Source organism: Acomys minous (genome assembly GCF_964271855.1).
Source record: "Acomys minous genome assembly, chromosome: 6".
NCBI lineage: Eukaryota > Metazoa > Chordata > Mammalia > Rodentia > Muridae > Acomys > Acomys minous.
In genome coordinates, this window is record NC_140487.1 from 65,467,934 (window position 1) to 65,484,096 (window position 16,163).

The 16,163-nt window shown below is 50.4% G+C and overlaps 1 protein-coding gene across 2 annotated transcripts; it reads left to right on the plus strand.

Moving 5' to 3' along the window:
* Window positions 1–841: 841 nt before the first annotated feature.
* Window positions 842–16,027, plus strand: EPHA1 (EPH receptor A1). Of its 2 annotated transcripts, none has more exons than XM_084784852.1 (18): window positions 842–1,003; window positions 1,927–1,994; window positions 6,517–6,798; window positions 8,252–8,546; window positions 8,859–9,014; window positions 9,306–9,650; window positions 9,774–9,901; window positions 10,140–10,290; window positions 10,579–10,675; window positions 10,887–10,945; window positions 11,822–11,947; window positions 12,675–12,860; window positions 12,979–13,040; window positions 13,127–13,333; window positions 13,472–13,621; window positions 13,893–14,086; window positions 15,497–15,652; window positions 15,744–16,027. In XM_084784852.1, the coding sequence occupies exons 1-18, from the start codon at window positions 922–924 to the stop codon at window positions 15,820–15,822; spliced, it is 2,823 nt and encodes a 940-aa protein (XP_084640978.1). In that variant the 5' UTR covers window positions 842–921; the 3' UTR covers window positions 15,823–16,027. The 2 variants fall into 2 exon arrangements, with proteins under 2 accessions (XP_084640978.1, XP_084640977.1); XM_084784851.1 differs by having other exon boundaries at window positions 8,252–8,654; window positions 15,744–16,026.
* The last annotated feature ends 136 nt before the right edge of the window (window positions 16,028–16,163 follow it).

Consider the following 16,163-nt stretch of genomic DNA (forward strand, 5'->3'; position numbering starts at 1 on the left):
GTCCCTAGGCTTAAAGCACATAGATAGTGAAGGCTAAACAGACATCAGTTAAGTAGGATGGGAAGCAATCCCAAAAGAACAGGGGAACCCAGAGCTGCCACCACTAAGACTAAGGGCAAGCTAGCTCCTTTCTTGTCCAAAACTATACTGGGAACGCTCCCTAGGTCCCCATGTCTGCTCTGTGGATGCATGGCAGGGTTCAAACTCCTCTGCGTGTTTACCAAGACCTTCCTGATTCTGGTCTGCACCTGTCTTTCTGCCCTGGCTCCCAAGACAAATGCTGTACCCCAGCAGTCAAACTGGTCCATTTGCCACTCCCTGAGTGCACCTTGAGGCTCCCTGCCTTTAGGCCTTTCTCAATCTCTGCTGCTAAACAGCCTAGTCACGCCAGCTTCCCTCTTTAGACTCCTCAAGGACTTGCTAAAGATTGTACCGATTTGTATGTTCGTCCTTGAAGCAGAAAAGGCTGAAAGAGTGTCTCCCACTCCTAGACTCCCTAGTGACTATGACAAGTCTAGAGTCTGAGAAAAAGAAAAGGAATAAATACGGGAGATCTCTTTCAAGTCAAGAGGAATCAGGTTGAAAGCTGGATCAAGACTGTGTTAGGTTTAGGTTACACTTAAGAATGTTTAGTCAAAAAAAAAAAAAAAAAGGAATGTTTAACCAGTTCCTAGCAACACCCACTAGGCGGCGCCCGCAGTCTCATTCCCACCAGGACGCCTCCGGTTTTAAAGTTTATTACCTGTCTAACAAGTTTTCTTTCTGCCCTACTATCCCTTTAAGAAGGTGAACCAGGTGAGGCAGAGGCCCCGCCCCCTATATGGCCCCGCCCCCCGCCCCCGCCAGGCTGGCCAAGCTGGCCCAGTCCCTTGCGATCTGGCCCAGGCGTCGGGGCCCAGGTCCCAGGTCCCGGCCGGCGCCATGGAGCGGCGCTGGCCCCTGGGGCTCGCGCTGCTGCTTCTGCTCTGGGCCCAGCTACCCCCGGGGGCGAGCGCAGAGGAAGGTACAGACCCCCACCCTCTCCCTTTCCCGGCTGGCGGGCAGCAGCCTGCAAGAACAGGCATTCCTGAGGAGGCCCTCCTCCCCGCGCCCCACTCCTTCCTGGCTTTGCCCTAGTAGCGGGGAGATCGATTGGCCTGGCCAATCTTTGGTCTTTAACCCCAGACTCCTGCCCACGGGATCAGTCACCCCTACCCTCTGTTGGCCAGCACTATTTGCTGCGGGGCGAGAGGGAGTTCCTAACCACAGGAAGCTGCACTCCCACTGCAGCATCATGGGACCCTCCATGTGCCTACCCCTGGGTTTGCAGCACTCAGAAGTCTGAGGCGGAAAGCCTCCTGCCGGTTTAACCAGGCCACCACTGATGAAAGGGTTAGGGGCCTCAGGGATTCCCGGGTGTAGGAGCCAACCTTACACCTAAAGTTTTGCACACCCTTTGACCGGGCCCCTCCCACGTCCCAAAATCAGAGCTACGCCTAGCGCCCCACCTCCTTCCTATACCCTCACCTCCCAGAGCCTCTGACAGCGGGAGGGAGTCAAACTCGCTGCCGGGGTCCCATTCAGAACCACAAAGGCTTAGCTTCTTTGACGTCAGCCCAGGGCACCCCTGCAGCAGATGGGTACTCTATTTCCTCCCGGGCCCGGTTGTGGCAATGTTTGGGGTTGTTCTTGCAACGCTTGTTGAAGCATCAGCCCCCAGCCTTTGCCCCACTCTGCCTTGCTCCCTTCAGATCCTAAAGGAATACATGTAATTCCTGCAGCTATCCATTCTTCGTTCCTAAACCCTTTTGCTCCTCTGCCTCAGGGTGTCACACCATTGGAAGAGAGGTTGTGGCAGCCTTGGGCTGGGAAGTCCTAGAATACCCAATGTAGGGAGTTGGGCACCTTTTCCCCTAGAGGTGACGCCCTCCCTTTCTCCCCATTCAGTCACTCTGATGGACACAAGCAAGGCACAAGGAGAGTTGGGCTGGCTTCTGGATCCCCCAGAAGATGGGGTAAGTGAGTGTCTGAAGGACCTGGGAAAGTTCAGGTCTGAAGGCCAGTGGGAAATGGGGTGGAGAGGTGGGTGGAGGAACAGAAATGAGCAGGAAAAACTGGAAGTGTCTCCTTAAGAGGGGGAGGGGAAGCTGAGTCAGAGCCTCCCGAATGGTACTTGTGGAGGGGGGGAGGTGGTGGTGGTGTCAAACTTCACTCAGCAGGGCCTATCTCCGGCCTCACTCTCTTACCACCATGGGGGGCCAGATGGGGGGAGTAAGCTCATAAACCCGAGGGACAGCTTGCCTAAGCTAAGGAAGGCTGCATGAAAGCAGAGAGAGAGGCACCTGGAAAGCATCCCCCAGTCTCAGCTCTATTCCTTGCAGTGGAGTTGTGTGGACGGGTTTCAGAACATTAGAGAGCTCCATAAAAGTGTAAGTTATGATGTATGGATTGTTTTGTTTTGTTTTGTTTTGTTTTGTTTCTGAAGAGGGGAGCCAAAACTTTCATCAAAGTCTTCAAAGGTATTTTGACTCCTTCAAACTTAAAAGTTGCCCCCCCACCCCAAGGCCGCAGAGCATTTGCTTATTCTCTGTCCCTCCCAGGCAGGCTCCACAGACACCATGTATTCCAGCTGCTTGAAAAGGGAAAAGGCAGCTCTGAGTCCTCCCTCCGCCCTTAGATCCCTGAGATCCGGTAAGGAGAGGTAGATTGTTAGTGTGTCACAGAGAATGCATTCAGACCCAAAGTCCAGAGGCGCCCTTGCTGCAACCCAGGAAAGCTCAGCTTAGAACCACAGAACAAAACCTCTGGGGTTGGAGACTGACTGCTCCTAGACCTAGTCTCTGGGCTTCCTTCCTTACTGCAGTACCTAAGGGATGTGCCGCTGCTGATTCTGGGACATTGGGGTTACTGTTTTCTTTCTCTCTAGGATTGGTGGGTCGAGGCACCCCTTCGAGCTCTTCCACAGAGTGGCCTATAATTAGAGTTAATAGAATAAACCATAATATATCCTCCAGGAGGGGCCGTTTGGAAAATCCCAGATTAGGCCAGCTCTAATAGCTGCCTCATCTCATAAACCAGCTAATCACCTACCAGCGAGGCAGCAGGACCATCTGCTGGCTGCCACTGGCCCTTCCTTAAGCCCCATCAGCCCCACCCAAGTAACTCTTGTCTAACTGAGTCCCAGTGGAAGGAAGGCCCCTTCTATGTGCTAGAAGGGCAGTGCACAGCCAGCAACAGTACTCCCAGTACTCTCTTCCTTGGCCCCACCCAGAATACACCCCTGTGATACCCCCCCTCCCCGCAGCTCCTGAGTACCATAGGAAAGTATCCTTACTGCTGTCCCTGGCCCCATCTTTGTACCCCATCTGTCACCGCTGGAACTAGAAGAGGCAGTTACAGCTGGGAACAGCTGTTTCCCTAGGCTCCAGCTGTAGCCTTGGCAGTCTGGCTGCTGACCTGCCCACATTACCACCCTGTCCACCTGCCTGGGCTCTATGCCTTCCTCTTAGGCTCCTCAGCAGCGCTTCCCCACAACAGACTCCAAGTGCCCTTTCATCCCAGCTTTGTGACCTTTGGACACCCCTCTTGATCTTTGAACTATGTGACATAATGCAGAATTATGTGCTTCTAAATGGCCCCGCCCCACCAATTCTTAATTAGTGATACTTTTTTTTTTTAAGTCATGAGGGCCCACTCACTGGAGTGGAATAAAACCTCAGGGTGAACTTTCTTGGGGCCTCAGCCTCTTCTCCATCAAGTTATGGGATGGCATCCAAAATAGCAGCAAAATATTTTGTGAAATCTGTGCTTTCTTCACTCTATCTGGCGGAGAAAATACTTAGAGAAGGAATGTTCCTGATGAAGTACCATATCTGTCCCCCCAGCAGATAATCAGAACCCCAGCAGCACTTAAAGCCTGGAGTGATGACAAGAACGCCAGGCGATGGAACAGAATAGAAAGTCCAAACACAAACCCATATGCACGGTATTTTCATGTGGATGAGCTTGGAAATTCAAGTCAATGTGGAATACGTTGCCAGGGACAGAGCTACCTCCTACCCACTCCCTGAGGGAGCCTGGGAAAGTGACAGCACTGTTTTAATTACCTTCCTTCACACTGGATGAAGTTCCTGGAAGGTTCTGAGCTTGTGTCTTGCCCTGAGCTTTGGAAAGGAGTGGGGGTGGGGCGGTGGCGACAGGCCTAAGTGTGAAAGGAACAAAGGCTGTCGTCCCACTGTGCCCATTTAAAAGTCTCTGCAGTAAAAGAAGTTTTCTCTAGGCAGCCTTCTTCCTGGTACTTATTGGTCACTAATTTAAGTCCTCCAGACTTAAGTTTCATTCACCAAAGGGTAGCTTGTATGAGCTAATGGTGTATCTAGAGTTTTTTCCAAGTAACTATTACAAGCAATACCAAATAAATATATTTTGGGGTGTTCACTGATACCCAAAAGTATTAATTAGTCACCCTACTGCCAACTGGATGTCTGTAATTTTTATGATATAATGAAAGAAAAGACACCTCTCCATGTTCTATGAGCACAGACCAAAAAAATGAATTCTGGTTAGAATAAAGTTTAAACCAGAACAAAGAAACAAGCAAAAACCTACAAAAATTTCAAGCCAAAAAAATAAGAAGAAATTTATGATCTCACCCAAAACACACAGCCCCGAAACTCATGATGTTTTATGCAAAAATGGAAATGTGTTTTCACATAAAGGTGCCGTTGGCAAAAATGTGGCATGGCTGAGAATATTTGAAACATATATAACAAGCAAATAATTAGTATCTATAATGTGTTTTTTTAAAGCTTGCCCTAGTGAGTAACAGAATTTAATAAAAGTATTGAACAAAGGAGAAACACACAATCTCCCTCCTTCAAAGAAATGTGACTCGAAGAGCTAAGGAGCTGCTTTGGTTATAGGCGTGTGTGTGTGTGTGTGTGTATAACAAAAAACATTAGTATCACTATCTTAAAATTTTATTTATTACTTATACAGCATGTGAGCCTGCATGCCAGAAGAGGGCACCAGACCTCATTATAGATTGTCATGAGCCACCATGTGGTTGCTGGGAATTGAACTCAGGACCTTTGGAAGAGCAGTCAGTGCTCTTAACTTCTGAGCCACCTCTCCAGCCCTAGTATCACTTCTGATGAGCTTCTTAGAAAATGAACTCTCTAAACTTGTCTTCAAGGGGCAGGATGCTTCTTGCCATGTTAGGATGCCATTGCCTTGTGCTGTAGAGGTAAAGGGCCCCTTGCTCATGTTCAAGGTTTTGTCTTTCACTGAATCATGTCCCAGCTGCTTGACCCTGCCGTGTGGGCTCAGAATTAAACCTTTCCAGATCAGTAGAAGAAAGGAGTGATGTGCAAAAAGAACTCTCTCCTACTTTTTGTGCAAGTGTCAACTGATCAAGCCTTTGGAGGCCAGTTTAGCAACATTTTATAACATTTGTGATCTACCTGTTGATTCAGCAACTCTATAGAACTCTCACATTCATTAGTCTGCTTTCCTAAAATTAAAAAAAAAAAAGCTAGAACCTTAATAATTACCCAACAATGGATGAATGGTTAAACAACTGTGGTGCATCCATATGAGGGGACGCTGTTTGTTTGTGTATCACAACAAGAGACAGGTCTATGTCTGTTCTATAGGCATAGTTCCACGGCATTTGTTACATTTGTTATTTGTTACAACAAAAGAGGCTACAGAATAACCCTTGTATGACATTTATGCTAACAACACAGAACCATTTAGGCTATTTCTCAGGAGGTTTTTGGAAACAGTCTTGACGGCTTTATTTTAAATGATTGAGAATGGCTGCCTCTCAGAATAAAGGTGGGAGGATGGGGAGGCCTAACCTTTGCAAGTCAGTCCCTAAACCTGCTAGATGTGACGAGGAAGAGCATACATTCGGTACCTGAAGTACCTGACTTCATATGCCAACTCTGCCTCTTAATACCTAAGTCCCTCAGATACTGGGCAGGCCACTCCATACTGGCTCTTATTATCAGTGGCCTGTGGTAAGTAGTGCCAGTCATTACAATTACTAGATTAAAAAAAAAAAAGTCGGCGACTAGATGATGCTTGGAAGTCCAGCTAACTGATGAGGTTTTCGTGATGGCTGTAAGTGTAAGGAAGTTTGAATTTCGGAGAGAGTGGGATCCCCTTGAAGACAGTTCTTTGTTTGTCCCTGTCCTCCCAGGGCCAAGAGTCCTTACTGTTCGAAAAATCAGGCTCTGAACAAGCAGGAAGATGAATTTTGAATGAGCTTTGCCTTTGTGGATACCTGACCGTTCTGCCCGTATTTGAAGCAGATGAAATTAAGGGACCAACCAGGGCTGGCTAGGATATTAAGGCGTTGCTGTCTTATCTGTCCCAAGTCCAAATAACGCCGCCCCCTCCCCACCTTGAAACATTCATCCCACTGTCCTGGGGCTGGAAGGTCCAGTGAGGTGGGATTCCTTAATCTGGGAGTGCTGACTCTTGCTCCCTCTTCATCAGCCCTGGCCACTGAGTCTGATTCTTTTCTTGCAGTGGAGTGAGGTGCAACAAATGCTGAACGAGACACCCCTGTACATGTACCAGGACTGCCCGCTCCAGGAGAGTGGAGACACTGACCATTGGCTTCGCTCCAATTGGATCTACCGAGGGGAGGAAGCTTCGCGTGTCCACGTCGAGTTGCAGTTCACTGTGCGGGACTGTAAGAGTTTCCCAGGGGGAGCTGGGCCTCTGGGATGCAAGGAGACCTTCAACCTTTTCTACATGGAGAGTGACCAGGATGTGGGCATTCAGCTCCGACGGCCTCTGTTCCAAAAGGTGATAGCGCCCCTCCATGCCGATCCATCCCTAATATAGATCCTTACTCTGATCCTCACCATGGCCCAGCTCAGCCAAGGAGAAACAGGGCAGAAACTGGAAACAAGTGGGAATGTAGTACAGGGGAAAAAATGCAGGCCAGGATACCAGGGAGGCTGCGCTGAGGACCACTGGTCATGCCCTGGCATCATTTGACCTCTCTGAGCATCCGTTACCTCGTCATAGGATAACCTTATTACTTACACTCATTGATATAGCTTAGTGCTATGGTTGAAAGGGAAGGTGCAATGTGGAGCTTTTCAAACATTTTACCTTGGTGACCATAATTTTCATATGTGACATGCCCCCAAGAGTATTGTTAAAACTACGTAGGACAGTTCCTGACTGCCAATCACTAGTACTGTGCTGTCCTTTCCTAGCATGGAAACATACCTGTGTATAAAACAGTCTGGAGCTTATTATTAATTGGATGTGCTCTCATTTCTTTCCAAGGAGCAAAGGTTGTAAAGTTTGTTATTGGCAATAAATTAGTTATGACACACTCTGTAACTGATCACCTCACTGGCACCAGGCCTGGGAACACCTCCCAGTAGTGGAAATTTTATGGTCTGTAGCATTCCACCATCTAGGTCCAACCCTAGCTCCATCATGTCGTAGCTGTACATTCTGTTAGAAGGACTGATTTCTTTGTAACCTTAACTTCCTTTTCTGCAAGGTAAGACGGTAAGACATCTTGTCTCATAGGGTTATTACATGAGCTACGCAATATGTCTACAAAACGCTTACCCTGCGACCTTATACATCAGAGGCTTTTTCATCATCGCTATATAAATTGGGTGTTCCTTACCTACAATGCCCCCAAAAATATTGCTATAACTAGATAGTAGAACAGTTCCTGGCTACCAATCACTAGTACCGTGCTGTTCTTTCCTAGCATGGAAACATACTAGAAAACAAAACAGTCTGGAGCTTATTATTAATTGGATGTGCTCTCATTTCTTTCCAAGGAAATGCTTGCCCTGGGACCTTAAACATCAGAAGCTTTTTCGTCATGGCTATATAAATTGGGTGTTCTTTATCTACAATGCCTGGGGTCCGAAGTGGTTCAGATTTCAGACTTTGGAATATTTATACATATTTATATATCTTGGGGAACTGGGGAATGGGACCCAATTCTAATTATGAAATTCATTTGTTTCATATACCCTTACACATGTAGCTTGAAGGAATTGTATACGATTTTTTTTTTAGTATGATTGTATTTTTGCTGTGACTCATCACATGAGATCATATGTGGAAATTCCCACTTGTGGCATGTTAGAGGCACTGTCAGGTTTGGGAACTCTTTGAGATGCTTTCGATTTTCGGGTTAGCAGTAGTCAGCCTATATTAAACCAGGAGATGTGTGTTATACAGAGATGAAGCCTTGCCCTCATTCCTTCTTCCCGCCTAGGTAACGACCGTGGCGGCCGACCAGAGCTTCACCGTCAGAGACCTGGCATCTGGCTCTGTGAAGCTGAACGCAGAGCGCTGCTCCTTGGGCCACCTCACCCGCCGCGGCCTCTACCTCGCTTTCCACAACCCAGGTTCCTGTGTGGCGCTAGTGTCTGTCAGAGTATTCTACCAGCGCTGTGCAGAGACTGTGCATGGCTTGGCCCACTTCCCCAGCACTCTCCCTGGACCTGGAGGGTTGGTAGAAGTAGCCGGAACCTGCCTCTCCCATGCCCAGATCAGCCCGGGCTCCTCAGGTACACCACGCATGCACTGCAGCCCTGATGGCGAGTGGCTGGTGCCTGTGGGCCAGTGCCAGTGTGAGCCTGGCTATGAGGAAAGCAGTGACAGTGTGGGATGCACTGGTAAGAAATGGGGTGGTGGGCAACCCCGGGGGACCATCTGGCTGGGCCTTCCATAAACAGGGCTTCATTTCTGTGATTTTATAACCTGGGTGACATGTCTGCAAGGATGGTCCAATTCCAGGGAGTGGGGTAAAAAATGTGTAGAGTTAGTTCTTCCAGTAGAGACAAAACAACGAAAACCGAGCTTCTGCCTTTTCTTTTCAGCCTGCGCTATTGGTACCTACAGAATAGACATGGGGACCCTCCACTGTCTCAAGTGTCCTCCACATAGCACAGCGAAGTCTGAGGGGGCCACCATCTGTACCTGTGAGACTGGACATTACCGAGCCCCTGGGGAGGGCCCCCAAGTAGCGTGCACACGTAAGTCTTGCAGCCAGGGCCTGGCAATCGGGCAGTAGGTGCTAGGTCTTCCTGAGGGCTAAGGCTTCCCAGAGTTTACCAAGTAGTGGAGACCCCAGTATTCAGGCACTGATGGGAGCCCCTCTGTGCCCTTTGTTCTCTCCAGAATGCAGAGGTGTGGTTACACACCGCTTCCTCTCAGGCGGGCTTTGGAGAACATCAGTAATTGGGATGATGGACAGAAGGAGGGGTCAGTAGCTCAGGTGAGAGCGCGACATGGGCACCTATTTGATGGTTCCTCTTCTCCCACAGGTCCCCCATCGGCTCCCCAAAATCTGAGCTTCTCTGCCTCAGGGACTCAGCTCTCCCTGCGTTGGGAGCCCCCCAGAGATACAGGGGGACGCCATGATATCAGATACAGTGTGGAGTGCTTGCAGTGTCGGGGAATTGCACAGGATGGGGGTCCCTGCCAACCCTGTGGAAAAGGCGTGCGCTTCTCCCCAGGGGCTTCAGGGCTCACCGCATCCACTGTGCAAGTTGAAGGCCTTGAGCCTTATGCCAACTACACATTTACCATCAAATCCCAAAACAGAGTGTCAGGTCTGGACAGTGCCAGCCCTAGCAGCGCTTCCCTCAGCATCAACATGGGGCATGCAGGTGAGGCACCTGGAACAATCCTGAGACCACAGGGATGAGTGCTGGGCAGGGAACAATGGAGCTGCAACGTAAAGTTATTCCTACTTTCCTTCCAAATTCAACCCTGTCATTCTGGGGGTCCAGAGTCACTCTCCGGCCTATCACTGAGGCTGGTGAAGAAAGAGCCGAGGCAGCTGGAGCTGACGTGGGCAGGGTCCCGACCCCGAAATCCTGGAGCGAATCTGAGCTATGAGCTGCATGTGCTGAACCAGGTCAGAAAGCTACTGGGAGGTACCACTCAGTATTTCATTTTTTCCCCCTCACCTTCCTAACTTGAGATATAGCATGGGGTGCAACATCCAAAACAAACTGGCTTTCACAGGATAAATGTTTGCAAAGGTCCTGGACCCTACTGGGACAGCCTACTCTGTCCAGGCCCTTCCCTGCAGCTTCTCCACCAAGGAGGCTGGCTCAGCACAGCAGCCTCATTAATCTAAGTCCCACCCACAGGATGAAGAATGGCACCAAATGGTTCTGGAACCCAGAGTCTTGTTGACAAAACTACAGCCAGACACCACATACATTGTGAGAGTGAGAACACTGACCCCACTGGGCCCTGGGCCTTTCTCTGCTGACCATGAGTTTCGCACGAGCCCACCAGGTAGGTTACCTAGCTCTCCTTCCCCGACCCCCTCAGCCGCCACCCCCCCCCTTCCCAAACATACACAATTGCCATCTCACGGAGGTGCTTTAGCTCCTACTTTTTAATGGCCCTTGCTCTTCTCTGCATACATGCACATACATGTGGCCACTCAATAGTCTCTACTAAGGGAGCCACAGACCCAATGCCCACTTAAAAACTGACGCTGAGTATACTCAGGACCCTACATTTTAGTCTCTGTCACACCTAAGGGCTTTGAGCCCCCAGACTTCTGACTCTTCTGCTCAGTTTCCAGGAGCCTAACCGGAGGGGAGATTGTGGCCATCATCTTTGGGTTGCTGCTTGGACTAGCTCTGCTGATCGGGATTTATGTCTTTCGTTCAAGGTGCTGGTTCTGCCCTCACCACCAACCCATTCGTCTGAGATCCCTTTGCCTTGTTAGAAGGCTGCACCCTTGATAATCTTCCTGTTCCCTTAAAAACCTAAGTTCAGATATACCCCACACCTAGCTCTTATGTCTGTAGCAAACTCAGCCACAGCTCATGGGGCCACTGAGGTCTCCCTGAGGCACTGAAGAAGTTGCCCTGTCTCCACAGGAGAGGCCATCGACAGAGACAGCAGAGACAGCGTGAACATGCCACCAGTGTCGATCGAGGTGAGGCAAGAGGTGTGTGTGTGTGTGCGCGCACGCGTGTGTGTGTGTGTGTGTTTGAGAGAGAGAGAGAGAGAGAGAGACAGACAGACAGACAGACAGACAGACAGACAGACAGAGACAGAGACAGAGAGAGACAGAGAGATAGACAGAGAGAGAGATGCTCAGGTCAACTCTTGGAATGTGGGTGGGGCATATTGTCCCTAGGGATCTTCTGTTTGCCACCTAATTAATTTTGGTTAATTAAGTCTGCCCTGATAGCTGTCAGTAGCTCTGATGCAATTATCTACTCGCTCTTGGTATGAATGCACAGCCATCCTGGGCTCTGTCTGGATGGGCAGTGTTCTCCATCCCGGTGGCCAGGTCTGTGGGCTAAGACCAGCCAGGAAGAGGCTGAAGACCTCTGAGGCATGTGGGCTTGCTGCTTGTCACCTCATTAGGTGTCTCTGCCAGAGGGAACATCTGCTGTCTATTTGAGTAGCTGGCATTGAAGGGAGGCTTCATCTGGGAGTGAAGGAACTCTAAGTGACTTGGGCAGCACGGGGACAGAAGCTGGGCCACAAGTCCTAGGAAGATTGGGTAATCAGGGCAGGGAATTTACCCCAGTGTCTGAGCTCTGGCCACCACTGTGGACCCTGAGCAGTAGGGCAGAAGAGCTTGGAGCATAGACGAGGAAAAGGCTGGAATCCACGTGGAGGCTTCATTGCTAAGAATAGAGCTTTTTCTCTGCTTGAGCTAACGCCAGGCTCACCCGGAGAGCAGAGAAGTATTGAGAACGGGCTCAGCTGTCTGCCTTTCTTCCTAGCCTCCTCCCCTTCCCCCCATGCTCTGATCCCTGAAGTATGTGCCACACTGGCTGAGCCCTCTTGTCCTCCCCAGAGGACAAGCTGTGGCTAAAACCTTACGTGGACCTCCAGGCCTATGAGGACCCTGCACAGGGAGCCTTAGACTTTGCCCAGGAACTGGACCCAGCCTGGCTGATTGTGGACACTGTCATAGGAGAAGGTAAGCACTGCTGTGACCCGAGCTGGTCCCCTCTGTATGGTAGCACATGGCTGAGAGCAGGTTGCTTTCTTAGAGCCTGAGTTGCTGATGCCTGCTCTATCCTGTATCCTTGAACTGCTATGCCCTGGAGCAGCCTCTGCCTCCCACACACTTGGCTCTGTGGTTATGGGCTTTCTGATAAAAGAATGTTAAACACATCATCTCTACCCATAGAGGTGCTACCATGCCAGGGGGCAGGTTGTTCTCAGAGGGTTCCCAAAACAGGAGAGATTCGGAGCTTTCCACCCCATCAGGGGCCCAGTGTCCTTGTGCTGCCCCAATCCCCTGGGTCACCAGGGAAAAAAGATCTCAATAGAGAACAAAGCTTGGTAGTGTCCTTGTCAATGGTGCAGCTCAGCCAGCGAGAGCTGTGACCAGGGAGCTCACTCACAGGAGACGGGCAGGCCTCCTGTTATTTGGGCGCTCGCCCTGGCCTTAGCTTGTCCTTCATAAACACAGCCTCAGCCCCTGTGCATTTAGTGAGTACTTAACACAAGCCAAGGAGCATGCTAGGCATGAAAGACACTGCTGGCTAGGTTCCAGACTGTCGCATCCACAGAAGGGCAACCTAAGCTCTCTCCTCCCTCAGATTCCCAGTGTGGAGAATCTGGAAAACTGAAGATATCACTGCCTGATCATGGGATAGTCCAACTGCATCAAGCCACAACCTTATTTTCTCCCCATCTAGGAGAGTTTGGGGAAGTGTATCGGGGAGCCCTGAGACTCCCCAGCCAAGATTGCAAGACTGTGGCCATTAAGACCTTGAAAGACGCGTCCCCAGAAGGCCACTGGTGGAATTTCCTTCGAGAAGCAACTATCATGGGCCAGTTCAACCACCCGCACATTCTACGCCTAGAAGGTGTCATTACAAAAAGTATGTGCAGTGGTGTCCCCAAGAACTAGAGTGGAATGCGTGGGAAGGTGGACGAGAGGTGGGAGCCATGGAGGAGGGAACCCAGGTCTGGCTGTAATGCGTGTGCTGTGTGTCTCAGGGAAACCTATCATGATCATCACGGAGTTTATGGAAAATGGAGCCCTGGACGCCTTTCTGAAGGTGAGATGGGCAGAGGGCCAGCTCGGGAGGGGGTCTCCCTGGTGGGGGCTGTTCATCTTCTCATGTGCTCATTCACCCTACGACAGGAACGGGAGGACCAGCTAGCTCCTGGTCAGCTAGTGGCTATGCTGCTGGGCATAGCGTCCGGCATGAACTACCTCAGCGGCCACAATTATGTCCATAGAGACCTGGCTGCCAGGAACATCTTGGTGAATCAGAACTTGTGCTGCAAGGTTTCTGACTTTGGCCTAACTCGCCTCCTGGATGACTTTGATGGCACCTACGAAACCCAGGTTAGAGCCCCATCCACGCTTACATGTGCAAGCCATCCGACGACCCATGCGCAAGCATGAGACCTCTGATTGCTTTCCACGTTGTTTTGTGCTCATCTGTGCCCTGAAACATCACTCCCTTATGTAACACCTTCTTAGGGAGGAAAGATCCCCATCCGTTGGACTGCCCCAGAAGCTATTGCCCATCGGATCTTCACCACAGCCAGCGACGTGTGGAGCTTTGGGATTGTAATGTGGGAGGTGCTGAGCTTTGGTGACAAGCCTTATGGAGAGATGAGCAATCAAGAGGTAAGCCTGGACTGTTTCCCCATGTCATCCCTGATACACCTCCTGTCTCCTCTAAATCAACCCCCCCCCCTCACCCGCCATGGTCTCTTCCTATGACTAGTTCTTTCAGCTCCAATTTTGGGCACAATTTCCTCTGTTCCTGTCGCTGTAACTTCTTTGCTACCCTGGTCAGGGTTGCTCAGAGGTGACATCTCACTCATCTTGTGTAAGTGGTTTTCTGGTACATCTACTTCCTGCCTAGGCATCTCTCTCCCTGTCTCCTGCTATACAGGTAATGAAAAGCATCGAAGACGGGTACCGGTTGCCCCCTCCTGTGGACTGCCCTGCCCCTCTGTATGAACTCATGAAGAACTGCTGGGCTTATGACCGTGCCCGTCGGCCCCACTTCCTCCAGCTACAAGCACATCTGGAACAGCTGCTTACTGACCCCCATTCCCTAAGGACCATTGCCAACTTTGACCCCAGGTAACTACTATATTCAAAAAGGATGGGAGTTTGGAGGTCAAATCTGGAAAAAACAAAAATGGCCATTCCATCCTGTCCCGGGTGCTAGGCCCTGGGATAAGAGACAGCACGTAGTCCATGCACTTGGGGAAAGCTCAGGCAAACAGAGGCCCGGTCCATCTACCATGGTGGTGACTTGATGGAAGGTAAGAAGCAGAGAGCATGCTAGGTAGGCTGAACACCTGGAGCTTTTAAAAGTTTGATTTAAGGAGTTAGATTATCCCCTCCATACATATACACATTATTTCCTGGGAACCTTTAGAGTCACACTCGTGCTTTGTCACTGGGACCCCCACTTCTGGTGTTCCTGTGGCCATCTGAAACTTAGGGTACTTTCTTTTCCCCACACATATATTCTTACATGTGGAGACTTGACAAATCTTGAAGGACATGCTGGTCCAAGCTCTTTGCTATAGCCTGGAACCTGGTCCTGAGAGCTTAGGCAGCTAGACTCGGGTAGGGACAGGAGAGGGTCTGAGGAGGCCTCTGACTCCATGGCCAGTCTGTCAGGAGGCGAGGAATGACCGGTCACAGAGAGTATGGCGACATCTGGTTCAGAGACCGCTGCCCTGAGACTGGGGAGGGACCAGTCCTGCTGAGAAGGTAGGACTCTGTGAGAACAAGGGACGCTGACCAGCTTTACCAAAATTGTACTTCGTCAGAAACATGGCCAGAATGTAAAGAATCAAGTGGAAGGAGGGGGTCAAGGTGGGGAGCCAGGCAAGGCTGGACTTCAAGTACTCTATCGGGAACGGCAGCCTGGTGTACTGGCCTCTCTATCTAACCCTCCATATATAACCTTGTTCCTGGGAGAAGTTGTTGTTTTGAGACTATCTTTTGGAGCACAACTCCCTCGGACGCTGGAGACTGTGTGTGCTAATCTTTCTGGAATGTTGGATATTTTTCCTCCAGCAGATTTACTTTGCTAATGGTTTTTGGCTCTGGCTGGCTTTCCTACAGGAACACTCATTGTATTGTGGCTATCGGGGTAGGGGTTGAAATGTGACAAGTGAGGGCTACTCCTAGGTGGCCATCTTAGGAGAAAGCGAGACAGCACCTTGCTGCAGGCCCTGTCTCCTGCCTTCCGATTTATCTCAGTCAGTGATGCATTCATGTCTAAAAGGCTGAGAATTCACTTCACTAGGCATGCCCACGGCAGCCCCACTCCCTAGATCTGCCCACGGAACAGGTCACTCAGCTGCTCAACCTGCTCCTTGGAGCAGAGCAAACCAGGAAACAGGCCAGGAAGTAGACTCAGATAACAGCCGATTTATGTGCGGAGCCTAGAGGAGCTATACACAAGTATCTGAACTAAGTGTTGGCTGCAGTGTGGTGGCCCAGGCCAACAAACATGGCATCATATTCCCACAGAGTGACGCTACGCCTGCCCAGCCTGAGCGGCTCTGATGGGATCCCTTACCGAAGTGTCTCCGAGTGGCTTGAATCCATACGCATGAAGCGCTACATCCTGCACTTCCGCTCGGCTGGGCTAGACACCATGGAGTGTGTGCTGGAGCTGACAGCTGAGTGAGGACTCTGGGGCCAAGCACCCTGGGTATGGGAGGATGGCTGAGGCCTGAGCCTCTGGACTTAAGGCCTTCCCTTCCTTCTTCCGTAGGGACCTGACGCAGATGGGAATCACACTGCCCGGGCACCAGAAACGCATTCTCTGCAGTATTCAAGGGTTTAAGGACTGAGTGGCCACTGAAAAGATGCTTCAGCCCCTCTGCCCACTTCCATGAGCAAGGGCAGGGTCACTTCCTGGACCTTCCCTCAGCCTACCAGATGTAGGCTATTGGTGCTGCTCCTGCCCATTCCATCGGGACTCTGCCTTTGGACCTAGGAGCCTTTGTTTATAAGAGGGGGGAGGGTACAAGTGAGGGGGATTGTGGGTGGGTGGGTGCTGGGGGAGGGTTTAATATATATACTTACATATGTATTATCTATTTTTGTAAATAAACAGGAGTTGAGTTTTCATCCCTATCCTTGGCCTTTTTTTTCCCCCCTGCCTAGTCCCTCTATTTCAACCCCAGGAGCT

Excerpts from the sequence above, each read along its gene's own strand:
- EPHA1 (XM_084784851.1), top strand. The coding sequence starts at position 922 with ATGGAGCGGCGCTGGCCCCTGGGGCTCGCGCTGCTGCTTCTGCTCTGG. Across the intron at positions 9,015-9,305 it reads CCCCCAAGTAGCGTGCACAC|GTCCCCCATCGGCTCCCCAA; the intron begins GTAAGTCTTGCA and ends CTTCTCCCACAG. Across the intron at positions 9,902-10,139 it reads AGCTGCATGTGCTGAACCAG|GATGAAGAATGGCACCAAAT; the intron begins GTCAGAAAGCTA and ends TCCCACCCACAG.